Source organism: Gymnoscopelus microlampas, assembly GCF_963454915.1.
Source record: "Gymnoscopelus microlampas genome assembly, chromosome: 22".
NCBI classification, from domain to species: Eukaryota; Metazoa; Chordata; class Actinopteri; order Myctophiformes; family Myctophidae; genus Gymnoscopelus; species Gymnoscopelus microlampas.
Window position 1 is genome coordinate 41083536 of NC_139959.1, and position 27500 is coordinate 41111035.

The window sequence follows — 27500 nt, forward strand, 5'->3', positions numbered from 1 at the left end:
CTGCTATTTTTTGGGAAAAAAAAGAAAATGTGGGAACGTTTTTAACTCAAATCTTTGCTTCTGGGGATTCTACAAATGTCTTCTAAATCCTGGCAGTTTTTTGAAAAACAAATATGTTGCTATAATATCAGTGGTTATCAAACTTTTCCATGTCAAGGACTCCCAAAAATGATATGATTTTTGGCCGTGGACCCCCATCTGAAAGTATGTTGTTCCAGGGACCCCAGAAGTTGTAACAGAGTTAAAAAAAAGATGTTCGCTTTAGAAAAATCGATATTCAAAGATTTGCACACATTTTCAGGATAAAAAATAAATAAAAAAATTAGCAGATCTACAAGCTCATAGCGCGGCACTCGGTGCCGCACTATGAGCTTGTAGATCTGCTATTTTTGAATAGCCCAAATAAATCTTTAAAATGACACGGATGCGTTCCCGGTCTTAATGGGTTAAATGTGATTCAGAGGAGCAGAGCCAAGGTGTGTGAGAGAACACGCAACAGGCTTGTCAAATCCTATTTCTGCTGTTTACGGTGGAATTTTATTTAAATTGTTTAGGGGTTGCACGAAATACAATAGTGGAATATTCCTCGTGGCATATGGAAATATGAGTCATTAGTGTTCATTTCAGTCATACAGTAACAGTCCCTGGTGGCTGTTTTTGGGGCTTGAATGCTTTCCTAGAAAAGAAAAACACCCAAGTGCTCCCTCCTGTATATAGAACATTGCAACTTAACTTTGCCACATGCAGTCAAACATCTCAGTCCATTCTCTCTCACAGACTATTTTAACCCATTACGAACGGGAACGCATCTGTGTCATTTTTAGATTTATTTGGGCTATTCAAAAATAGCAGATCTACAAGCTCATAGCGCGGCACCGAGTGCCGCGCTATGAGCTTGTAGATCTGCTATTTTTTGAGAAATTGTGAAAAATCGTGTGTGCAAATCGTTGAATACATATATTTTTAAAGCGAACATTTGTAACTCAAATCTTTGCTTCTGGGGGATTCTACAAATGTCTTGTTTAAAAAAATAAAGAAAAACTTATGTTGCTAATACATCAGTGGTTCTCAAAACATTTTCATGTCAAGGACCCCCAAAAATTGTATTCGGCCACGGACCCCCATCTTAAAATATGTTGGGACCCCAGAAGCAATTTGAGTAAAACCTCTTCCCTTTAAACATAAATAGATTCATAGATTTGCAAAAATGTTCAAGATTTTTCAAAAATAGCCCAAAGTATAAAATAATGGTTATACCAAAAAAGAAAAATCTAAAAATGACACAGATGCCTTCCCGGCATTAATGGGTTAACCATTCTGGGCTGTTACTACCTTCACTACTCCATATCCATGACAGTATTTGAGGACGAAGTGAATCCTATTATAATAAAATGACATCTTCATATACAGTCAGCGTCTGCTCAGCCCAAAGGCTCAGATGTAGAAAAAAAAAAACGAAAAACTGAATTTCTAAAAATTCCCTGTGCCTCCATTTTGGTAATCGATGTCACTCAATACTTCACCTTCAATTTCCCCAAAAATGCTGCTAGTTTGCAGGATATCTTCAAACAGCCAATGGCTATTATGACATCATTTCCCCTTCATCCCTTCAATAACCCTGTCAGAGGGAGGTGTCACTTTCACCATAGGCTGCACTAGCCTCCCTGCTTTCGTGTATAGAGGGGCGGGTTTAAATTCATCATACAGCTCACTCAGAAGTAGCAGATCTACAAGCTTGTAGCTAGCTTGTAGATCTGCTACTTTGTTTTTGTTTTTTTTACTTAAGTAAAAGTATCAATACTGCAAGCGGAATTAGTTAATATAACGTCACAATCATTTTAAACACTTTAACCATTATTTCATACTTTGGCAAAAATAGCAGATATACAAGCTGACTCCAGCTATAGTTACAGCTCAGCTCAGCTGTGGCCACTTTTTTTGCCATTTCATTACACGTTGCTTTGCACTGTGTAAAGTGAGCTTGTAGATCAGCTATTTTAGAAAAATCCCTGGCACAAAATGTTTTTGAAATGGGGGGGGGGGGGGGGGATCCGCAGCCAAATACATATCATTTAGGGGGGTCCTTGACATGAACAAGTTTGAGAACCGACTGGTATAACTATAACTCCTGCAGAAAGTTTCTCTCCAGTCTGCCTCTCTCTCTCTCTCTGCAATACATTTATAGAGCAGAGATATTTCCAAAACAACTTTAGCTTGAGGGTCTATAGTAGCAATATGTGCAGAATCTACCCTGCCAGCCAGCCAGCTTAACCCATTCAGACCGGGAACACATCTGTGTCATTTTTAGACTTATTTGGGCTATTCAAAAATAGCAGATATACAAGCTTGTGGAGCTTGGAGATCTGCTATGTTTTTTAAATCATGAAGATGTTTGCAAATCTTTATAAATATCTTCTAAATCCTAACAGTTGTTATGTTGCTATAATATCAGTGGTTCTCAAAATGTTTGTCAAGGACCCCCAAAATGATATGCATTTGGCCGCGGACCCCCATCTCAAAATATGTTATTCCAGGGACCCCCCCAGAAGCAAAGAATTGAGTTAAAAATGTTGTTAAAAAACATTATTTGTATTCAAAGATTTGCATGAATGTTCAAGATTTTTCAAAAATATCAGATCTGTCCAAGCTTGTACGAGCTTACAGATCTGATATTTTTGAATAGCCAAAGTACAAAATAATGCTTATAGTTCAAATCTATAAAATGACACAGCGTTCCCGGTCTTAAAGAATTAAGGAACTTATACGATGATCTAGTTTTCATCGTCACATTTTAGATTTCCACAGAGATCAACTCTCGTGAGAAGAGACGGTAATTTTGAAACTCTTCTGCATCGCTGTTTGTTTGTTTGTTGGTTTAAAAAAAAAAAGAGTATATTATATCATTTCAAAAACGTATTGTTGTGTTGTCTAAAAAAAACGTCCACAAAGGAATGCTTCAGTATTGTTTGTGCACACAGGCTATTATGAAACTCTAAATTGCTTCAATTTGAGTAGTTTTGACTCACAGCTAGTTACAGCTCAGCTGTGGACACTTTTTTACCGTTTCATTACACGTTGCTTTGCACAAAATGAGCATGATGAAACAAAACCCCAACAAAAAGTTTGAGGGGGGGGGGGGGTTTCTCAGACAATTAACTTAAAGCAGGGGTCTTCAACAGGGGGTCCGGGACCCCTAGGGGGTACTCAAAGTTACTACAGGGGGTCCGCCAAATCTTTGTGTGTTATGATTTTTTATTTTTTTTACCTTAACCACTTGAACTCTAGCATCCCTTTTCTGAGGAGAACTTTAACCAAAAATAGCCGATCTACAAGCTCGACGAGCTTGTAGATCGGCTATTTTTGGCAAAGAGGCTATAGGTGTAGAGGGAAAAAAGAGCAGACTAAGTAAAAAAAATACCTTTAATCTGAAACACAATTTTATACAATATAGAGTAGGGGGTTCCGCTTCATCTCTCTCTCTCAGCTAAGGGGTCCTTGGCCTGAAAACGTTGAAGACCCATGGCTTAAAGAGATATTTCACCAAAATGTGTTATTGTTCCTATACCGATTTAGTGACCCCAGAATTCATGGATATTTATTAGTTTTTGTCTCATTCCTAAGACAATAATTTGATGACCGGCAGTGGTTCCGGTAGGAGACACAAAGAGTCCCCTTTGTGTCTCCTACCGGAACCGCTGCCATCAAATTAAATTGTCTTAGGTGTGTAACCAAAACAACATAATATCCATGAATTCAAGTCTCCATGGGATGACTAATCCATAGGGCAGCTGTCTTCAATGTTTTCAGGCCAAGGACCCCCTAGCTGAGGGAGAGATGAAGCAGGGACCCCCTACTCTATATTGTATAACATTGTGTTTCAGATTATACTTTTTTTATTTACTGTACTTGGTCTGCTCTTTTTTCCCCTCTAAACCTCTTTGCCAAAAATTGCAGATCTACAAGCTCACAACGCCTCGCGCTGCGAGGCGTTGTGAGCTTGTAGATCTGCTATTTTTGGCATCCCCAGAAAAGGGATGCTAGGGTTCAAGTGGTTAAGTTAAAAATCATATCACACAAAGATTTGGCGGACCCCCAGTAGTAACTCTAAGGACCCCCCCTGTTGAAGACCACTGCCATAGGGGAAAAAAACTTTGTTTGGGTGAATTATCCCTTTAATGTGCAACATTGTTTTTTTTTAATCAAGCATTTTAGCCTGTGTTTTTCTGGAGGGTTTATATTATTAAAGGAACATTTCATGACCTTGATTATCTCTGATGGTGAAGTTGGGGTTGATTTGCTTCTCTGGGACCATGGAGAAGTAGAAGTGGTGACCCTCCACGGGGTCGTCTGGATCCACGGCACTGAGCAGCTGAATGACCTGAATAACACACGCACGCACGCACGCACATATACACACACACACACACACACACACACACACACACACACACACACACACACACACACACACACACACACACACACACACACACACACACACACACACACACACACACACACACACACACACACACACACAGAGTTGTAATATAAGGACAACATGCTCAAGGTTGTACCATACAAGGTTATAATAGTTTGGGATTTTGATTTTAGTTTAGTTTTAGTTTGTTTTGAATATTTTTATTTTATTTTTTTAGAGCGGATTTGGATTTTTTTGTATTTTTTTATTCTTTGGATTATTTGTCAGGTGCCAGGATTGTATTGTGCAATAAAAATAGCATTTAGCATTTAAAAATGTATTCAGTTAACACATACCCTGCCAGAGTTTATTCATAAGGTACTCACCCACTGCCAGCGTTTTTGAGTTTTATAGCCTTTTGAACCGTTCAAAAAAAAATTATATCCATTAAAATCCGCGATCGGATGGTGTTTATAAACAGCAACGACGGACGTACGAGCCCTCATAATGTTTACACTTTTTTTTTTCCTTCTTCTTCTGTGTTATCAGCCGGTAAAAGATGCTGCAAACGTCATATCCGTTTGGCTGTGACGTGGCTGTGACGTTTCCCCACCGGCCATCTTAGATTCGCTTAGCCTCCGATCTTCTATCAGATCGTTTTTAAACACAAAGAGGATAACCGTTCGTCAATCAAAGAAAAGAAAATACAACCGGAGCTTACCATTCGTTTTTTAAACCGTGTGAAAACCATGATCTTTAGCCAAAACCAGGGAAAAACTGTTTTTTCAAGATAAAAAACGAACCGGAAACGGTTGTCGGAAATGTTCTCATAGGATGGGTCGGAAGCGTCATGGGGAAAAAAAAAAAATCAAGGATGGTACCAAAACATTTTTTTTTTCGTTATCAAAACCACATTAAAAGACGATCCCGAGATATCTCGGGATACGCAGGTAACGGGTGGATTTAATGTCCCAAGATATCTCGGGATTGGCAGTGTTAAAGACGAACCACCAACCATCCACAAACCAAAACTAAGGGCATTGTGTCTGTAATTTCAGTTTTTTTGTGTTAGTTTTGTAAACACACAATACAGTTTCAGTTCAGTTATCGCTTATTTTTTTATTGTAGTTTTTTATTTAAAGTTTTTTTAATGTTAGTTTCCGTTAACTATAATAACCGTGGTACCATATTGTCTCTGTTGGGTGGAAACCAACATGACATCCAACATGACTTTTCACCATTCACATTCAAAAATATATCAGAAGCAGCAGCTCTACAACTTTTGATGCTTTTGTGTGATGACGTAGTGTGATCAAAGTATGGCGTTAATTTATGGAAAAAACACAAACTGTTAGATTATGGAGATGAGAGGTTTCTGCCCGACAACAGCGATATCAAAAATATTCATATAAAAATATGAATTTGGAATTTAAAGTTATATTCATATAAAATATGAATTTGAAATTTAAAGTTATATTCATATACAAATATGAATTTGACATTTAAAGTTATATTCATATAAAATATGAATTTGAAATTTAAAGTTATATTCATATAAAATATGAATTTGAATTTGAAATTTATATTCATATAAAAATATCAATTTGAAATTTAAATGTATATTCATATAAAAAGGAAAGCCTCATCCTCTGACATGTGTCACTCAGACTTGACGTTTCAGCAGCTCCACAGATAATGATGGTATCAGTGTATATACTGTATACTGTATATATTTTAGCCCTACCATCCAGCAGTAACAATTCTATGACATTTTAACCCATTAAGATCGGGAACGCATCTGTGTGTCATTTTTAGATGTCTTTGGGCTATTCAAAAATAGCAGATCTACAAGCTCATAGCGCGGCACCGAGTGCCGCGCTATGAGCTTGTAGATCTGCTATTTTTGAGAAATCCCGAAAATGTGTGCAAATCTTTGAATATATATATTTTTAAAGCGAACATTTGTAACTCAAATCTTTGCGTCTGGAGGATTCTACAAATGTCTTCTAAATCCTAACAGTTTTTTGAGAAAAAAAAAAGAAGTATGTTGTTATAATATCAGTGGTCCTCAAGTCAAGGACCCCCAAAATGATATGTATTTGGCCGCGGACCCCCATCTCAAAATATTTTGTTCCAGGGACCCCCCAGAAGCAAAGATCTCAGTTAAAAATGTTCGCTTTAAATATATATATATATATATATATATATATATATATATATATATATATATATATATATATATATATATGTATATATATATATATATGTGTATTCAATGATTTGCACACATTTGCACGATTTTTCAAAAATAGCAGATCTAAAAGCTCATAGCGCGGCACTTGGTGCCGTGCTATGAGCTTGTAGATCTGCTATTTTTGAATAGCCATGCAAATCAAATAATGGTTAAAGTGGTTACACAGCTTCGTTCCCGGTCTTAATGGGTTAATATGGTTCACAATGAGTTTGTTGTGTATTCATAATAAGTACTCACTACTATGTGTCTTGAATATCTCCTTAGCCCTTAATGCAATTACATAGGTAGCATGCTAGTATCACAGCCACAAATATTTCATTTTCTATACTGCTGCCATTGTTTAAAAACATGTGGTCTAAGTGCAATACTTCTATGCAAAATAGATGCAGTCACTTGGGTAAGGTCAAGTCTATATTGTAAAAGAAGTGTCCTATAATTCCACACACATTCTCATTGCTGGGATAAAATCTTGAAATATCAATGCATCCAGTGGTAGAGAAAGTACTCCGTTGTTCAAGTCCGTTGTTCAAAATGTGCTTGAGTAAAAGTACAGAAGTATTGTACTTAAAAAAATGAATCTAATTAATTAGAGGCTTTGTAATTAATTAATCGAAATTAATCGCATTTTAATCGCATATCAATATTTGACCTGAGAAGCAATCTTTTTTTCAGTTCAAACTGATTTTGGTATAGGAATGAATCAATGAGTGAATACATAAGTTTAAGCAACAAAATATGAATCAATGAGTGAATACATAAGTTTAAGCAACAAAATATGAATCAATGAGTGAATACATAAGTTTAAGCAACAAAATATGAATCAATGAGTGAATACATAAGTTTAAGCAACAAAATATGAATCAATGAGTGAATACATAAGTTTAAGCAACAAAATATGAATCAATGAGTGAATACATAAGTTTAAGCAACAAAATATGAATCAATGAGTGAATACATAAGTTTAAGCAACAAAATATAGCTTTTTTATCAAGGTGGTACTAAACAGACCAACAGATCAGTGCAAGTTTTACCATAAAGCGCAGCAATTTTAGGAATATGTTCAGAGATTCAGGTCCACGGTTCCATCAGAGAGTTTTTTAAATCTAAATGTCCCATCCACTGGGCCAAGCAAAGCAGTCTGATCGACTTCTTCTCCCATTGCGTGCACAGGGGTTTGTTGTCTGTTGGTTGGTGCACTGGTACGCCTGAAACTCGTCCAGTGAGAAGGTGCAAAAACTAAGCACGATTAAAATGCGATTAATTTTTTTAATCGCGTTAATTTTCTGTAATTAATTAATCTAAATTAATCAGTTAAAGTCCCAGCCCTAATTGGCATCTAAATATACTTAGAGTACCAAGAGTACAAGTACTCATTATGCAGAATGTCCCATTTCAAGTTTTCAAAATGCATTAAAATCTTTTGAAAATAGCCGATCTACAAGCCGCATCGCGACGCATTGTGAGCTTGTAGATCGGCTATTTTCAAACGGCCGAAATGTATACAGGGCTGAAGTGGTTAATGTATGTTTTGAAATAATAATCTAAATCTATAAAGTAACTAGTAACTAGTGTATAAGTACAATAGTTGTAGTGGAGTAAAAAAAGTACAATATTTTCCTCTGAGACGTAGTGGAGTGGAAGTAAAAGTACAGATAACTGGAAACACTCCAGTAAAATAAATACCTCAAAATTGTACTTATAAGTGAAGTACTTGAGTAAATGTACTTGGTTACTTTCCGCCTCTGAATGCATCAGGATATATACATACCTCTCCCGCCTGAGTCCCTTCACAGATAAACGGGCGGTAATCTCTGGCGAGGCGCGGCACGTTGTCGTTAATGTCGAGCACTTTGATGAACACCGGCACGACGGAGGACAAATGGTCCTGTTCTGTAGCTCGGGAAGAAAAGATAGACATTTAGCCAGTGGTGGAAAAAGTACTAAAATTCTTTACTTAAGTAAAAGTACCAATACTGCAATGCAGAAGTACTCCGTTACACGTAAAGGTCCGGAATTTCAAATTTACTTGAGTAAGAGTACAAAAGTATTGGCATCAAAATTTACTTAAAGTACCAAAAGTAAAAGTACTAAGATATTTGAAAATAGCCGATCTACAAGCTCACAACGCGTCGCGATGCGACGCGTTGTGAGCTTGTAGATCGGCTATTTTCAAATAGCCTGTGTATGAAATAGGGCTGAAGGGGTTAATGTATGTTTTATAATGTAATCATTTACATCTGAACAGTAACTAGTAACTAAAGTTTTCAAATAATTGTAGTGGAGTAAAAATACAATATTTGCCTCTGAGGTGTAGTGGAGTAGAAGTAAAAGTAATGGAAATTGGAAATACTCAAGTAAAGTACAAATACCTCAAAATTGTACTCAAGTACAGTACTTAAGTAAATGTACTTAGTTACTTTCCACCACTGATAGAGTCCATCGGGTGCATCATGGTGCTGTATCATAAATGCTTTGTAACGGCTCTGTCTAAACAATACTACAGAGTGACAAACTAGTGTTCATATATCTCCTTGAATTACAACTGTGGTGGAAAAAAACTGACGGACAATGATAAAAACAGGAGAAAAGCATGAAGACTTGGTGTTTTAACCCATTTAATCTGGGAACGCATCTCTTGTCATTTTAGATTTCTTTGGCTACTCAAAAACAGCAGATCTACAAGCTCATAGCGCGGCACTGAGCTTGTAGATCTGCTTTTTTGTATTTATTTTTTGACAATTTGTGAGAATATTTGAATATATATATTTTAAAGCGGACATTTGTAACTGTCAAATGTCTCGACAAATGTCTTAATTTTTTTCTGAAAAACTATTGTTTCTATATCAGCGGTGCTCAAACCTTTTCTTGTCAAGGACCCCCCAAGATTATATGTTTTTGGCCACCGAACCCCATTAAAATAAGCTGTTCCAGGGACGCCCCAGATTTGAGTTAAAAAATGTCGTTTTAAAAAAAAAATGATGTATTCAAAGATTTGCACAAATGTTCAAGATTTTTCAAAAATAGCAGCTCTATACAAACTTGTGCGCAGCGCTATGAGCTTGTAGATCTGCTACTTTTGAATAGCCCAAGGTATAAAAAATAATGGTTATCGCTCAGATCTAAAATGACACAAATGCGTTTCCGGATTAAATGGCTTAAATATTCTTTTGAAAACCAGACAGGAGGCAGAACCATACGGACACACAGCTATAAAACACATCCTTTACAAAAAGGAGTTGTTTTGCTTTCTTCCAGGGTGACAATTTAGATTTGTAATCAAGACATTACTGCCAGACATATGGTTTATGGCTTTCTCATCTACACCAGAATACTTATGCATAAAATAAAGCAAAATATAAAATCTCATGACTAAAAAAGTAATGGTGATGTTTAGCAGTGGTGGAAAAAGTACTCAAATTCTTTACTTAAAAGTACCAATACTGCAATATAAAAATACTCAGTTACGAGTAAAAGTCCAGAATAAAAAATTTACTTGAGTAAAAGTACAAAAGTATTGGGATCAAAATGTACTTAAAGTACCAAAAGTAAAAGTACTAAATATTTGAAAATAGCCGATCTACAAGCTCACAACGCGTCGCGATGCGACACGTTGTGAGCTTGTAGATCTGCTATTTTCAAATAGCCTAGGTATAAAATAGGTTTAAAGTGGTTAATGTATGTTTTATAATGTAATAATTTACATCTGAAAAGTAACTAGTAACTAAAGTTTTCAAGTAAATATAATGGAGTAAAAGTACAATATTTGCCTCTGAGATGTAGCGGAGTAGAAGTGAAAGTATTGGAAATTGGAAATACTCAAGTAAAGTACAAATACCTCAAAATGTTACTTAAGTATAGTACTTAAGTAAATGTACTTAGTTACTTTCCACCACTGTGTTTAGGTATTATCGTTCTAAACCTTATGTTGCTGCTGTTCTGACATTCCAGCTCAACCAGTTAAAGAAATCAAGGACTGAGGCTTTACATTTTTCTTGTATGATATTTCTGAGACGTTTCATTCATGTTCATGGGAAGACGATGTCTTTTTTCGCTAGTTTACCACCTCTTTAATCTAAATATAAGGCCCGAAAATAGACGATCTACAAGCTCACAGCACGTTGTGCTGCAATGTGTTGTGAGCTTGCAGATCTGCTATTTTCGGTGTGCGACATGCTTTCATAGAAGATATGCTGGCTTCTAAGGAATCCCCATGACTGAAATCAGTTGTGGCGACTGAGAACTTTAAAGGATAGTTCACCCCAAAATGCCTTTTTTTTCGATTAGTCACCCCCATTTTTTTGTTTTCGTCGCATGCCTAAGTCAATAATTTGATGACTTTTCTCTGTTCTGGCCCCACAGTGGTGGAATGAACTCCCCACTGATGTCAGGACAGCAGAGTCATAGCCCATGGCCATCTTTCGCCGCAGGCTGAAAACCCACCTCTTCGCCTTGCCTACTTGCTGTTAACTAGTTGTACGAATTTGATTTTGTCTCATATGTTTAAGAAAGTAGGTAGCTGATTAATTGCACTTTTACCTTAGCGCTAGGTATACTCTTAGTTGCTTGTTTTAGAAGAGAATGCACTTCAGACTTCTGGTGATTAGTAGTTTCGTTCCCTACCTACATTGAATGCACTTATTGTAAGTCGCTTTGGATAAAAGCGTCTGCTAAATGACTGTAATGTAATGAGACACAAAGAGTTTCCTTTGTGTCTCCTACCGGAACCGCTGCCTACCGGTCCGGTGGTCATCAAATTATTGGCTTACGGAATGAGACAAAAACAAATAAATATCCATGAATTCAAGTCTCCATGGGGTGACTAATGCATAGAAAAAAAGTATTTTTTTGGGGTGAACTATCCCTTTAATCCATGCATATGTATATTATGTAACAATACCAAATGTTACTTACTTGTTTCCTTGGCCTCTACAGTCACATTGTGCCAGTTGGCGGTCTCTCTGTCCAGAGGTTTGGCCACCGTCACGGTCCCGTTATGTGGGTCTATTTTGAAAGCTCTTCTGACGTCGCTGCTTCTGTCGATTGCATATCTAAGAAGACAAAATCACCATAATGTAACAGCTAGCAAACAGTAGTACACACACACACACACACACACACACACACACACACACACACACACACACACACACACACACACACAAAGGCACACAGAGAAGGCACGATACGTACCGCAGGGAAATTATGCACATGATGTGAAGTGCTGTTTTTACAGAGTAGCAAGCCGCATGAGAGAGTCGGTGGACTGATAAAAGTCCTTGTGCAATGTGCCCACAACAAGTAGGACACATGTATGTACATCAATGATTTATTTTCACATACAGTATGTAAAACACTTATGTATGTAAAATACTTTTATATAGTGGGAGTTATAATAGGAGTTAACTGGACTCTGATTGGGCTTAAACCTTCAAAACCGCCATGAGAGAGCACATGTACAGATGTACAGATGTGCAAAACTTCACACGTTACTGTTCTTTCCCTGAAAGTGCCCTGAAAATGCATTTTTTCCTCCCTGTTCTGCCCTTAAAAAGGCACTGTTTTGCCCCTGAAAAGAAGTTGTCACTACACACCCCCGTTTTTCCCTTCAACAGACATCCATATGAGAACAAAAGAATGTGTGTTGAAGAAGGTGTCAGACTCATTATGAGGCAAAAGGTTATTTGAAGAGGTCCTTGACCAGTTGCTCAAATTAATTAGCATCATAAAAGCAGTGATCATCAAAATAATTCAGCATTTTAAATGCCCTTCTTTGTCCCTCTTATTGCCCTGGGAATCCCCTGAAAATGTACTGTCTTGGCGATGGCAGGACATTTGAAGTTTTGAAATGGCACATCTGTATGTCTGCAATTTGCAACTGGACCCAGACAAGTCTTCTAGCTTGCCAAAAGAAATTACCGACCTCTCTGTCTCTCTGTAAATATAATTGTACTGCTCCTAGTATTGATGACGTCTTGTAGCGTGATCCCAAAACCTATACCGATTGTGCAAGGACGCGCTGTGAGTGGCCAGGAGACACTCTGAGCGGCAGTTGGGGCAAACGCTCTCGCCAAAACATGATTTTACGATTCTGTGCCTGTCGGTACGTAACTCGGAACGGTGCTCAGTCGGCTTAAGCCTCGCTTTAGCTCGCTCGGTGGTACCTCTCGTGGCTCAAGTTCGCTTGAGACGGCGCGCCTCCGTCGCGGTCCAAAACTATACTTTATGATTTGAAAACTTGAAATGGGACATTCTACATAATCTGCAGAGTACTTTTACTTTTGGTACTTTAAGTACATTTTGATGCTAATACCTTTGTACTTTTACTCAAGTAAATGTTGAATTCCGGACTTTTACTTGTAACAGAGTGTCTCTACATTGCAGTATTGATACTTTTACTTAAAGTACTGCTATTGAATACTATTCGTAGATGAACAAAAGTATTTTTCTTACCATTCAAACGAGGAATATTGTGGGTCTACATCATTTTTTTCATACTGTAACTCCTTAACCCATTAAGACCGGGAACGCATCTGTGTCATTTTTTTATTTCTTTGGGCTATTCAAAAAATAGCAGATCTACAAGCTCATAGCGTGGCACCGAGTGCCGCGCTATGAGCTTGTAGATCTGCTATTTTTGAAAAATCGTGAGAATGTGTGCAAATCTTTGAATAATATATATTTTCTAAAGCAAACTTTTTGAACTCAAATATTTGCTTCTGGGGGATTCTACAAATATCTTCTAAATCCTAACATATTTTTTTTAACCTTATGTTGCTATAATATCAGTGGTTCTCAAACTTTTTCATGTCAATGACCCCCAAAATTATATGTATTTGGCCGGTGACCCCCATCTGAAAATATGTTGTTCCAGGGACCCCCCAGAAGCAAAGATTTGAATAAAAAAAAAAAAAAATCCTATGATCTTGTAGATCTGCTATATTTGAAAAGCCAAAGTATAAGATAATGGTTAAAGTGGTTACACAGATGCGTTCCCAGTCTAAATGGGTTAAATCAGAAATTCTTCTTTTTATTTTTTATTTCTTCCACATAATAGACGATGGTAAATTGCCTAACAGAGGAGTGTTTATCACGTCTGTGTTCAGCTCAGCGTGGCTCCCCAGGCCTATTAAGACTGATTGTCGTGTTGTGATGAATGGTAAACAACAGACCCAAAACATGAGTGAATAATGCATGGCCTCTTTCGGGCCACGGTGTTACCAACAGCATGGGTTTGTTTTGGGGGCCAAAGTATACGAGCAGTGGTGGAAAAAGTACTCAAATGTTTTACTTAAGTAAAAGTACCAATACTGCAATATAAAAATGCTCTGTTACAAGTAAAAGTCCAAAATTAAAAATGTACTTGAGTAAAAGTACATAAGTATCGGCATCAAAATGCACTTAAAGTACCAAAAGTAAAAGTACTAAATATTTGAAAATAGCAGATCTACAAGCTCACAACGCGTCGCGATGCGACGCGTTGTGAGCTTGTAGATCTGCTGTTTTCAAATAGCCTAGGTATAAAATAGGTTTAAAGTGGTTAATGTATGTTTCATTATATCATAGTTTATATCTGAAAAGTAACTAGTAACTAAAGTTCTCAAATAATTGTAGTGGAGTAAAAGTACAATATTTGCCTCTGAGATGTAGTGGAGTAGAAGTAAAAGTATTGGAAATTGGAAATACTCAAGTAAAGTACAAATACCTCAAAATTGTACTTAAGTACAGTACTTAAGTAAATGTACTCAGTTACTTTCCACCACTGTATACGAGCCAATTAACCCACTAAATGCATTTAAATCCTACTATTAGTATTTACTAGAGATAGTTGAAATTGGCCTCTCCAACAGTGGTGGAAAAAGTACTAACATTTTGTAACTTAAGTAAAAGTATCAATACTGCAATGTAGAAGTACCTTGTTACAGGTAAAAGTTTGGAATTCAAAATGTACAGTACTTAAGTAAATGTACTTAAATCTACAAAGTAAATAGTAACTAAAGTTTTCATATTATAGTGGAGTAAAAGTACAATATGTGCCTCTGAGATGTAGTAGAAGTAAAAGTACTGAAAATTGGAAATACTCCAGTGAAGTAAAAGTACCTAAACATTGTACTTAACTACAGTACTTAAGTAAATGTACTTAGTCACTTTACACCACTGCTCTCCAATGGCATCACGTCAACAATGCATTGCCCCCACCGATGCACGGTGACAACAATGTCACCCGACGGGCCACAACACACTGACACACAACACACTGACACACAACACACTGACACACGGCAAGGTGAAGCTGCCATGATGAGCAACACCTGCCACTCTCCAGCTCTCTGCTGGGGGGAGGGGTGTGTGTGTGTGTGTGTGTGTGGGGGGGGGGGGGGGGGGGGGCTCAACATTTTGAGGCCCGCGTTCAAAATGTTACTTGAGTAAAAGTACAAAAGTATCGGCATCAAAATATACTCAGAGCACCAAAAGTACTAACATACTAAAATGCTTTTAAGATGCGACGCGTTGTGAGCTTGTAGATCTGCTATTTTCAAATAACATTTGTATAAAATAGGGCTAAAGTGATTACTGTATGTTTTATAATGTAATAATTGATATCAGCAAACTAATTATTAAGTAAGGTTTTCAAAATGTGTAGTGGAGTAAAAAGTACAATATTTGCCTCCTAAGTAAAAGTGCTGAAAATTGGACTATACTCCAGTAAAGTTAAAAAAATACCTCAAAATTGCCACCACTGGCAGCACCTGCCACTCTCCAGCTCTGCTGGGGGAGGAGAGGGGGTGAGGGGTGTGTATGTGTGCGGGGGGGTTGTGGACGACAAGCTCAAAGCGTTGTCGCTGCTCCTCCTCCTCGGCAAAAAAGAAAACGTGCTCCACTTGCAAATGAGTGCAAATGTGAATTCCATATGCCCGGCCGGCCTCGCGCCGTGCTTCTTTATTACATTCCACCGCGTCCCGCGTTCACTTTGTGATAATACCGCCGCCATAGATAGAAAAAAAAAGAAAGAAAGGCCTGTGAGGTATGAAAAAAAGAAGAAAAAAAATGGGGCCCATGATTTATTCAGCAGGGCTCATTTCCTCACTAAAGTAATATGAGATAAATATGGCCGCGTCGTGTACAACGGGCCAGGGTTATACTCCGCAGAGATCAAGGGTAAAAAAAAACAACTGAATGCTACCGAAGCAGCGTATAACGCTATTTGAAATGGAATGATTTTTCACCCCGTGGAGGGGAGCTGTCTGGGGCGCTGCTGCCGCTGTCTAGCAGCGACCGCCCCCCCCCCCCCGTTCCCCCGTCCCCCCACTCTCCACGCCTCCAGCCCGCCATACATACATACCTACCTGGTCATTATCATATAGTGTCAGGCTGGGGGTTGGCATGTGTCATTCTTTCCTGCTGACTGTTTGGACAGACCAGGGTCATATTTACATGCATGTATGGCATAACTCTAATAAGAAGTGGGAAAAGTACACACATGTTTTTTCCTCAAGTAAAAGTATCAATACTGCAATGCAAAAGTACTCTGTTACAAGCAAAAGTACAAGAGTATTGGTATCAAAATGTACTTAAAGTACCAAAAGTAGAAAGTACTAAAATGTTTGAAACTAGCCGATGTACAAGCTCACAACGCGTCGCGACGCGTTGTGAGCTTGTAGATCGGCTAGTTTCAAAGAGCCTATGTATAAAATAGGGCTAAGGTGGTTAATGTGTGTTTATATCATAATGTATATCTGAAAAGTAACTAGTAGCTAATTTTTTTTTCAAATAATTGTTGTGGAGTAAAAAGTAAAATATTTGCCTCTGAGATGTGGTGGAGTAGAAGTTAAGCGACTCCCCCACACACTGACACACACACTACCTCATTATCATATAGTGTCAGGCTGGGGGTTGGCATATGCCATTCTGTCCTGTTGACTGTTTGGACAGGCCAGGGTCATATTTATTTACCTGACATGTACTGTATGGCCTAACTCTAATGAGAAGAAACCGTGACTCTCACTGTTGATTTCGTCGACTAAAACTATGATGGTAAGGTTCGTCGACTATACCTTTTTTCACTGACGAAAACTAAATAAAAACTAAACAAAAACGAAGCTATGATGACTAAAACTAAGACTAAATATATTGACAATTACATTAACAAATGAAAACTAGACTAGAATGTTAGGGAGGGACTAGCGGAGAAGAGATCCAGTAGAACTAAAAAACAAGTCAAAGACACTTTTTTGTTTGGTTGTGCGTGGGTGATTTGCTCTGAAAATAGCAGATCTACAAGCTCACAAAGCGTCGCAGTTGTGAGCTTTTGTGGACCCCAGGAAGACTAGCTGTGCTTTAGGGCACAGCTAATGGGTATCCGAATAAATACACAAATACACAAGCTTCAGCGTGCAACCAAGTGTAAAATCATTCATTACAACGCCATCAAGGCACCGACAAAATACATTTTAGTCAACGGTAGATTTAGTCGACTATAACCTTATGATATTTAGTCGACTAAAACTATACAAAAACTGAAACATTTCAGATGACTCAAATATGACTAAAACTAAAAGGAATTTTATTCAAAAGACTCACAATGTGCTGTCTAAATCAACACTGGTGTCTCTGAGTTTCTCCATTTTGGACTCATGGCTGCAACCAGTTGGGTGATGGATGCTCAGCAAGCAAACCTAACTGCCCGCAAAACAATACTGCTGATAGATACAGGTATAGTACGTTTATTGACTTTTTTGCCAATTTCCGGTATTTCCAACTCCTAATTTCTGATACCGATATCAACCGATCACCAAAAGGCAACTGATTGTCAGGTAACAACATCACATATCTAATACAATAAAATACAGTGATGTTGTCATAGGTTTTCAATGAAGTGAGTCCCGGGACGCACTGGTGGTGAGATCACGGGACGGCTTAAAAGTTGAGCTGGCCTCAACTTTATTCAGCCCTCTAATGATAGGCTGGAGCATCAATCAATCACCTTTGTGTGTCATCATTTCCTCTCTCCTTCCATCACCGCCCCCACAAGTCAGCATGTGCAGCCATGGGTTTTGACAGAGAGAATCTCCAGTAAGTCTCTGATTTGACACGTTCATTGACACATTCATTGACACGTGCCATTCTTTTCTGCTGACTGTTTGGACAGCTAGCGGCCGGGTCATATTATTATTGTTATTATTATTATTATTATTACCAGTGGTGGAAAAAGTACTCAAATGTTTTACTTAAGTAAAAGTATCAATACTGCAATGTAGAAGAACTCTGTTACAAGTAAAAGTCCGGACTTTTACTTGAGTAAAATTGCAAAAGTATTGGTATCAAAATGTACTTAAAGTACCAAAAGTAAAAGTACTAAAATGTTTGAAAATAGACGATCTACAAGCTCACAACGCGTCGCATTGTGAGCTTGTAGATAGGCTATTTTCAAATAGCCTATGTATAAAATAGTGGCTGAAGAGGTTAATGTCATGTTTTATAACTTAATATATTTATATCTACAAAGTAACTAGTAACTAAAGTTTTCAAATAATTGTAGTGGAGTAAAAGTACAATATTTGCCTCTGAGATGTAGTGGAGTAGAAGTAAAAGTATAGACAATTCAACAATTGTACTTGAGTAAATGTACTTAGTTACACCACTGACTATGGGTATTGTACCTGACGGGGTTGTTGACGGTGTCAGTGTCCCGGGCGCTCACGGTGCCGACCACCGTGCCCGGCGCCGCGTTCTCCGGGACCTTCCACTCGTAGAGCGGGGCGAGGAAGACGGGCGCCTCGTCCACGTCCGCCACCACGATCTTGAGGGTGCAGCGGTCGCGGAAGTCGCCGTCGCTCAGGAAGCGCGTGTCGTTGTGGTCGTTGACCGCCTCGGCGGCCATGACGAAGCGCCGCTTGGTCTCGTAGTCCAGAGGCTGTGGAAAGGCGGGTAAAACCCATTAAGACCGGGAACGCATCTGTGTCATTTTAAAGATTTCCTTTGGGCTATTCAAAAATCTTGATTTTTTTTTTGCAAATCTTTGAATATATATATTTTTTAAAGTGAACATTTGTAACTGAAATCTTTGCTTCTGGGGGGTCCCTGGAACAACATATTTTGAGATGGGGGGGGTCTGTGGCCAAATACATATCATTTTGGGGGTCCTTGACTTGAAACAGTTTGAGAACCACTGATTATAGCAACATACCTTTTTTCAAAAAACTGTTAGGATTTAGAAGACATTTTGTAGAATCCCCCAGAAGCAAAGATTTCAGTTACAAATGTTTGCTTTACAAATCTATATATATTCAAAGATTTGCACACATTTTCACGATTTTTCAAAAAATGGCAGATCTACAAGCTTGTACTATATCTGCTATTTGTGAATAGCCAAAGTATAAGATAATGGTTAAAATGGTTCAAATCTAAAATGACAGAAGCTTTCCCGGTCTTAATGGGTTAATACAGTAACCTATACAGACATGACCTCTGATCGGTAACCGGAACCCTCGCCCCAAAACACACTCTCCCCCAGTTTTTTTCCACGGACCACTCGGCCCCCCAGCGGTTCTTGTATTCTTGTGTTTTACTGAGGTTATGTATAGGAATAAGGTTAGGTTTAGGCATAGCATAGTTTTACTGAGATTACGTTTAGGAATAAGGTTAGGGTTAGACATAGTTTTACTGAGGTTAAGGTTAGGAATAAGGTTAGGTTTAGACATAGTTTTACTGAGGTTAAGGTTAAGAATAAGGTTAGGTTTAGACATAGTTTTACTGAGGTTACGTTTAGGAATAAGGTTAGGTTTAGACATAGTTTTACTGAGGTTAAGGTTAGGAATAAGGTTAGATTTAGACATAGTTTTACTGAGGTTAAGGTTAAGAATAAGGTTAGGTTTAGACATAGTTTTACTGAGGTTAAGGTTAAGAATAAGGTTAGGTTTAGACATAGTTTTACTGAGGTTACGTTTAGGAATAAGGTTAGGTTTAGGCATAGCATAGTTTTACTGAGGTTAAGTTTAGGAATAAGGTTAGGTTTAGACATAGTTTTACTGAGGTTAAGGTTAGGAATAAGGTTAGGTTTAGACATAGTTTTACTGAGGTTAAGGTTAGGAATAAGGTTAGGTTTAGACATAGTTTTACTGAGGTTAAGGTTAGGAATAAGGTTAGGGTTAGACATAGTTTTACTGAGGTTAAGGTTAGGAATAAGGTTAGGGTTAGACACAGTTTTACTGAGGTTAAGGTTAGGAATAAGGTTAGGTTTAGACACAGTTTTACTGAGGTTAAGGTTAGGAATAAGGTTAGGGTTAGACATAGTTTTACTGAGGTTAAGGTTAGGAATAAGGTTAGGGTTAGACATAGTTTTACTGAGGTTAAGGTTAGGAATAAGGTTAGGGTTAGACATAGTTTTACTGAGGTTAAGGTTAGGAATAAGGTTAGGGTTAGACACAGTTTTACTGAGGTTAAGGTTAGGAATAAGGTTAGGGTTAGACACAGTTTTACTGAGGTTAAGGTTAGGAATACTGGTGGCGACCGTTCCGAGGTTGCCGTATTTGACCCGGGGCGAGCGTGTTTTGGGGCGAGTGTTCTCATACTCCATCTGACCTTTTTACACTTCTCTTCACTTTTCCTGAAACGACCTTGTGTTTTCCTTCCATACTCTACATCACTCTGGACTAAATAGTAATTGTAAAAAGAAAAAGGAAAAAAAACAACACTTTGTTGGCTATCTGGCTCTGTAATATGTATCTTAGAATAAATTGGTACACACACTTATGGAAGAGTAACAGCTTCGGAAACTGTGTGGCTGCGATGCCAACTTTGTGCTGGAAGACGGATGATTATTTCTCAGAGTTTCTGGACATGACTCAGATTGGACCGGGGGAAAACGCTTTTAGTCAATGTCAACGGGGACAACAGCTGTGAGGAGCATGCAGATAAATAACGCTGTGTTTTCAATTAACAAGATGATGTCAGTGAGAGGAAAACAGCATGCAGACCATTAGTGTTAGTCCACAGATGATTCAGTTTGACAAGACCATTTAAATTGAAATTCGCTGTGTCCCATAAATGGCAAAACACGCTCCATCTCTGAATGGCAGAGGTGTTGTGTTGGCACAACACAACGTGGATGACTTTTTATTTTTTGACGGACCAATGTCAATATTTCTAAGCCACCAAAATATGTTTTAGTGACAGGGGTCCGGGACCCCTCTAGGGCCGTGGTTTTCAACCAGTGGTCCGGGGACCACCAGTGGTCCTTGGGGGGGTACCAGGGGCTCCGCCAGCGAAATGAGTTAACAAGTTAGCGTCCGAATCATTTTAACCACTTAGCTTTGGCTATTCAAAAATAGCAGATCTACAAGCTCATAGTGTGAGCTTGTAGCACACTATGAGCTTGTAGATCTGCTATTGTTTGGAAAAACCTTGAAAAGGTGTGCATATTTTTGAATATTGATATTTTTGTAAGCGAAAATTAACTGATATCTTTGCTTCTTGGGGTCCCTGGCACAAACGATTTTCAAATGGGGGTCCGCGGCCAAATGTGTATCAGTTTAGGGGTGAAAAAGGCATGAAAAAGGTTGAAAACCACTGCTCTAGGGGGTCGGGGACATCTAGGTGGTCCTCAGAGTTACTACAAATCCTTGGGTGATAGGAACTTCTTTTTTTAATTTGTATTACATTAACCACTTCATTAACCAGATCTACAAGCTCATAGAGCGGCACCGAGTGCCGCGCTATGAGCTTGCAGATCTGCTATTTTTCTTTTTGAAAAATCTTGAAAATGTGTGCAAATCTTTGAATAGATATTGTTTTAAAGCAAACATTTTTAACTCAAATATTTGCTTCGTGGGGGGGGCCCTGGAACTGAATATTTTGAGATGGGGGTCCGCGCGACCAAATACATATAATTTTGGGGGTCCTTGACATGAAAAAGTTTGAGAAATGTTTTTTTTCCAAAAATAGCAGATCTACAAGCTCATAGCGCGGCACTCGGTGCCGCGCTATGAGCTTGTAGATCTGCTATTTTTGAATAGCCCAAATAAATCTAAAAATGACACCAATTCATTCCCGGTCTAAATGGGCATGGAGTTGTTAGAAACTACTCGTTAAACAAGTTGCACAGAGAACAACACGCAAAGTGGACTGACCTTGGCGAGCACCACCACCCCTTCCTGGGTCACGGGGTCGGTCATGACGGTGAAGGTGGCGCTCTCCTCCAGGTCCTCCAGGCTGTAGCTCATCCTGGCGTTGACGCCCACGTCGCCGTCGTCCGCCATGATCCTGCCCACCGTGGTGCCCACCGCCGCTGCCTCCGACACGCCGAACGTGTAGAGGTCTGCAGAAAGACGCAGGGTCCTACATTTCAGCCATTTGAAAATAGCAGGTCTACAAGCTCACAATGCGCCGCGATGCGACACATTGTGAACATGTAGATCTGCTATTTTCAAAAGATTTTAATACATTTTACACATTTGAAAACTTGTGAAATGGGACATTCGGCATAATGAGTATACTTTCTACTTTTGGTACTTTTAAGTAACTTAGGATTTTACAATGTAGGCTGCGTAACACAAAGCGAGTTTAGCTTGCACAACTTCATGGCAACTTTCTCCAATACAAATCAAAAGTTGACCTGTTCTTCCAAGTTAATAGAGCACGAAATGACCATAAAACAGCTTGTATGTCAGCTATTTTCCCAAAGGATTTGTATACACTTTTGTGTTTCCGAAGCTGTTACTCTTCCATAAGTGTGTGTATACAAACACAAGCTACACATTTCAAAGCTTGAAAACTAGTGAGCACTTTTACTTTTGGTACTTTAAGTACATTTTGATGCCAATACTTTTGCACTTTTACTCAAGTAAATGTTGAATACCGCGCACTTGTGTAATAGACTATTTCTACAGTAGGGTATTGATACTTTTACTTAAGTAAAACATTTGAGTTCCATCAGTGGCAAGAGTGGTTAGTGGGTTCTGTCTAGATCTTCTATGTGCTGTGCTGTATGCCATTGGTTCTCAAAGTGGGGTCCGGGGACCCCCAAGGGTCCTTGAGGGAGTTCCAGGGGGTCCCCAGCTAAATGATAGATTAGGCACCAAATGGACCCTTATGGGTCTGTAACTCTGAGAGTGTACAAATGGAACCAAATGGACCCTAACGGGCCCATTTGGTTCCATTTATACACTTTCAGAGTTAAATTGACATAGATTTTACAATAAAAATTGCGGTCCAAGTGATACAAATGCCATTAAATGGGGGTCTGTTGCCTAATGCATGTCAAACTGGGGGTCCTTGAAATTAAAATGGTTGAGAATCACTGCTAGAGCCGTAAAAAATCTTCTCTTATGGGGGTCCCTGGCTTATCTTTTCAAATGGGGATCCGCGGGCTAATAGGTGTCAATTTGGGGGTCCTTGACATGAAAAAGTTTGAGAACCACTGCTGTATGCAACTGCATGCAAGGCCAAGTTAGCATGGTGGGTGGTCTCTCTCGTGTGAAGATCTGCCTCACTGTAAGGCCTGGCGAAAAAAAGAAAAGTGGACAGCAAATTGCTAATAGCCAGTCAAGAGAGTCTGCTGTAGCAGCAAAGGCAAAACGATAAGAATGGAGAACATTGTGGCGGTCGAGTCAATTTGTGAGAGTCAAAGATAAGTTGTGGTGAGTCCACATAATCCCGGCCTAACTCTAATAAGAAAGATGAGAGACGCTGATTGTGTCTCTGAGCGTCCTCCATTTTGGACTTAAGGCTGATGCAACCTGTTGTTGTGCTCAACAAGCAAACCCACTGAACTGAAAGAATACCGCTGGTAGATACGCTACAGTAAGTTTAGTTTAGAGCAGGGATTTTCAACAGGGGGTCCGGGACCCCTAGGCCCTAGGGGGTCCTCAGAGTTACTACAGGGGGTCCGCCAAACCTTTGTGTGATATGATTTTTTTTGTTACATAAACCACTTGAACCCTAGCATCCCTTTTCTGAGGGGAACTTCATGGCCAAAAATGGCAGATCTACAAGCTCACAACGCCTTGTAGGTCGGCTATTTTTGGCAAAGAGGTATTGGGTGTAGAGGGAAAAAAGAGCAGACCAAGTAAACAAAAAAAGGTTTAATCTGAAACACATGTTCATACAATATAGAGACAATACAGAGAATATAGAGAATTTTCAGTGCTTTTACTTCTACTCCACTACATCTCAGAGGCAAATATTGTACTTTTAATCCACTACAATTATTTGAAAACTTTATAGTTACTAGTTGCTTTGTAGATTTGTATTATTATTACAAAACATACACTATGCACTTAAGCCCTATATATATTTCTGCCATTTGACAATAGCAGATCTACAAGCTCACAATGTGTCGCATCGTGACGCATTTTGAGCTTGTAGATCTGCTATTTTCAAAATATTTGTATACATTTCGATCTTGTGTAATGGGACAGTCTGCACAATGAGTACCTTTACTTTTGGTACTTTAAGTACATTTTGATACTAATACTTTTGTACTTTTACTCAAATACATTTAGATTACCTTACTTTTACTTGAAACTGAGTATTTCTGCACTGCAGTATTGATACGTTTACTTAAGTAAAACATTTGAGTACTTTTTCCACCACTGGCGAACCATCGGTATGCTTTGTTTAAATACTCGAAAACCAAAAACGCAGAACACAAGCAAAAGTATAAAGGAAGCAATAGTATGGACTTGTGTTGTGACAGTCAGACAGTGTGGCATTCATCGCTAAGACTTTACGTCATCCTTGTTTTCTCATTTCGGCAGAATTGATTTCTTTCCCGCGGCCTTCATTTAGGGAGCTTTATCTCTGAGAATGCCAGGTTTGTTTCCTAAAGGTCAGGACAAATGTCCTTTCATGTGTGAATGATTACATTCATCCAGTGCGCTTAACCCATTCAGGACCGGGAACGCATCTGTGTGTCATTTTAAGATTTCTTTGGCTATTGGAAAAAAAAATAGCAGATCTACAAGCTCATAGCGCGAGTGCCGCGCTATGAGCTTGTAGATCTGTTTTTTTTTAACAGCCAAATAGACCAATTAATTGTTTACTAACATTGAGACTGGATGCGCAGGTGATTGTTTCACGCAATCAATTTCCAACCTGTTGTTTCGGGGTGCACTGGTTTCAGCACACCCCAACCCCCTCTTGTGTGTTGGCTAGTGTGGCACGTCCTGGCGAGACCTGATAGAATGGGTTTCATTTAGCGCATACTGGTTGCACGCATACTGGTTCTTATCAGTGTGACGTCGTCTGTTAAGGGGTCTATATATCTTAAATTGACACAGATGCGTTCCCGGTCTTAATTGATTAAGCTACACACGTACTGAACAGTCGACGGGGGGGAAAAGATCTCATTGCCATCTCTCTCTCTCTCCCCCCCCCCTCTCTCTCTCTCTCTCTCTCTCTCTCTCCCTCCCCCCGTACATCTGTTCTCTCGTTCCGACCTCTTTTAATTTTGGCTGCGGGCTACACAACAACAAGATGCGCGCACACACACACACACACACACACACACACACACACACACACACACACACACACACACACACACACACACACACACACACACACACACACACACACACACACGTTTGTAGTACTATACTTGTGAGGACATCAACGGTTTAGGACAGCCATTTTATGAATGTCATTTAAAAAAATATATATTTTGCCATTTTTAACCGTAAGCCTAAAGCCGAAAAACAGCTGATCTACAAGCCCACAACGCGTCGCGCTGCGACGCGTTGTGAGCTTATAGATCGGCTGTTTTTCGGTGCATGACACTGGCGCGCAACTAAGTATAAATCGTGTTTAATTCTAATTCCAATCCCTAAACCTAACCTCTAAGACACCTAAATGTCTAATCCTGACCTGAATGTTTTTCTAAAGGTAAACGTATCTCTAAAAACTGTTTTTTAACTATAAAACAACCATTTGTCTTGTGAGGACCAAAAAACGGTCCTCACAATGTATATTTCTTCAAATTCTACTATACTTGGTCCTCACAAGTATAGCAATACACACACACAGGCTCACAGCCCCATGGCAGGAGAAGGGGCACACTTACATAAATACCTTTCAGGTATAAATACCATTAAACACATTCACACAGCATGATGTTTCGCACTCTTTGTCTTCCTTTCCTTTTCTTTTTCATTGTTATGGACAGAAGTGGACGAAGTACTCGACCCCGTACTTGAGTAAGAGTACAGATACTCCTGGTCAAGTAAACAGACGTGTTTAGTGTGAGAACAGAAGTGCGACCAATTGTATTTTAGGGATGAAAAAAAAGACAGCCAACCTAAAAGTACTTTACAGCCTTCCTAGAAATGTACTTGAGTAAAAGTAAAATATTTGTCTTGGAAATGTACGCAAGTAAGAGTAATAAGTATCAAAAACAAATCTAATATTCAAGTAAAGTACGTATACAGATCCTCAGAATCTATACTTAAAGGGATAGTTCACCCCCAAAATGTTTTTTTTCCTACGCATCTGTGTCATTTTTAGATTTCTTTAGGCTACTCAAAAATAGCAGATCTACCGAGTGCCGCGATACGAGCTTGTAGATCTGCTATTTTGTGTAAAATCATGAAAATGTGTGCACATCTTTGAATGAATATATATATATATATATATATATATATATATATATATATATATATATATATATATATATATATATATATATATATATGTATATACACTTAGACATTTTTTTTTTAATCGGCCTCAGGTCTTAATGGGTTAAGTACAGTACTCGAGTACATTTACTCTGTTACCGTCCACCACTCACTGTGCCTGAAGGTGGGCCCGTTGTCGTTGACGTCGGTCAGGCTGACGGTGACGGTGGTGGAGGAGGAGTATCCTCCGCTCAGGCCCAGCATGTCCTTCACCTGGACCACCACCAGGTACTCCTCCCTGGCCTCACGGTCCATGTTGGGCCAGGAGGTCACCACCATGCCTGGGGGGGGTCAGAAGAGATGAGAGGTAGATCATGAGGAGAGAGAGAGAGAAATGTCGCTATGTCACCTTCTGACCGGTCCCAATACAATATAATGTCGATGCAAGTCAATGAGGTTTTTGGGCGGGACTGTACTTCTGTATTTGTATTACCTTAGCACAGTGGTTCTCAAACTTTTTCGTGCCAAGGACCCCCAAATTGACACTTATTAGACCACGGACCCCCATTTGAAAAGATAATCCAGGGACCCCCATAATAGAAGGTTTTTACGGCTCTAGCAGCGATTTCAACCATTTTAATTTCAAGGGCCCCCAGTTTGACATGCATTAAGGCTACGGACCCCCATTTACTGGCATGTATGTCTCTGGGACCCCAATTCATATTGTAAAATCAATGTTAATTTAACTCTGAGAGTGTACAAATGGAACCAAATGGACCCGTTAGGGTCCATTTGGTTCCATTTGTACACTCTCAGAGTTACAGACCCATGAGGGTCCATTTGGTCCCTGTCCATCATTTAGCTGGGGACCCCCTGGAACCCCCTCAGGTACCCCTGGGGGTCCCCGGACCCCACTTTGAGTACCAATGCCTTTGTAAACCATGTCATAAGCACTTTGTTTTCAATCGCTAGTTTAACGCCATTTAAACTAGAATGAGTTTAACACATCGCCCCCCATGGTATTAAACATCGTTTGTTATCCCCTTGCCAGCGTATTTGCCTTCATCCGATGATATTTGAAACGCCGCGAAGGCGACATTGTTGAAAAGCGAGAAAAAAAAGGCGGAGGGAAGGCGGAGGGATCTGTGTATTCAGACGAACCACAACATTCCAACCGCGAATCCGCCATTTTGGGGCTGGGGGGCTCGCTGAAAAC

The 27500-nt window shown here is 39.1% G+C and overlaps 1 protein-coding gene across 1 annotated transcript in view; it reads right to left on the minus strand.

Annotated features, from left to right (window-relative positions):
• Window positions 1-27500, minus strand: part of cdh19 (cadherin 19, type 2) — a gene marked incomplete at its 3' end in the record, with an annotated part of 55741 nt that overhangs the window by 6217 nt on the left and 22024 nt on the right. Inside the window, exons 5-10 of the mRNA XM_084048695.1 lie at window positions 26458-26625; window positions 21800-21987; window positions 18332-18585; window positions 11586-11722; window positions 8443-8564; window positions 4261-4378 (exon numbers count right to left, since the gene is read on the minus strand). Coding sequence (XP_083904821.1) covers window positions 4261-4378; window positions 8443-8564; window positions 11586-11722; window positions 18332-18585; window positions 21800-21987; window positions 26458-26625 — 987 coding nt within the window. The remainder of the gene's footprint in view (window positions 1-4260; window positions 4379-8442; window positions 8565-11585; window positions 11723-18331; window positions 18586-21799; window positions 21988-26457; window positions 26626-27500) is intronic.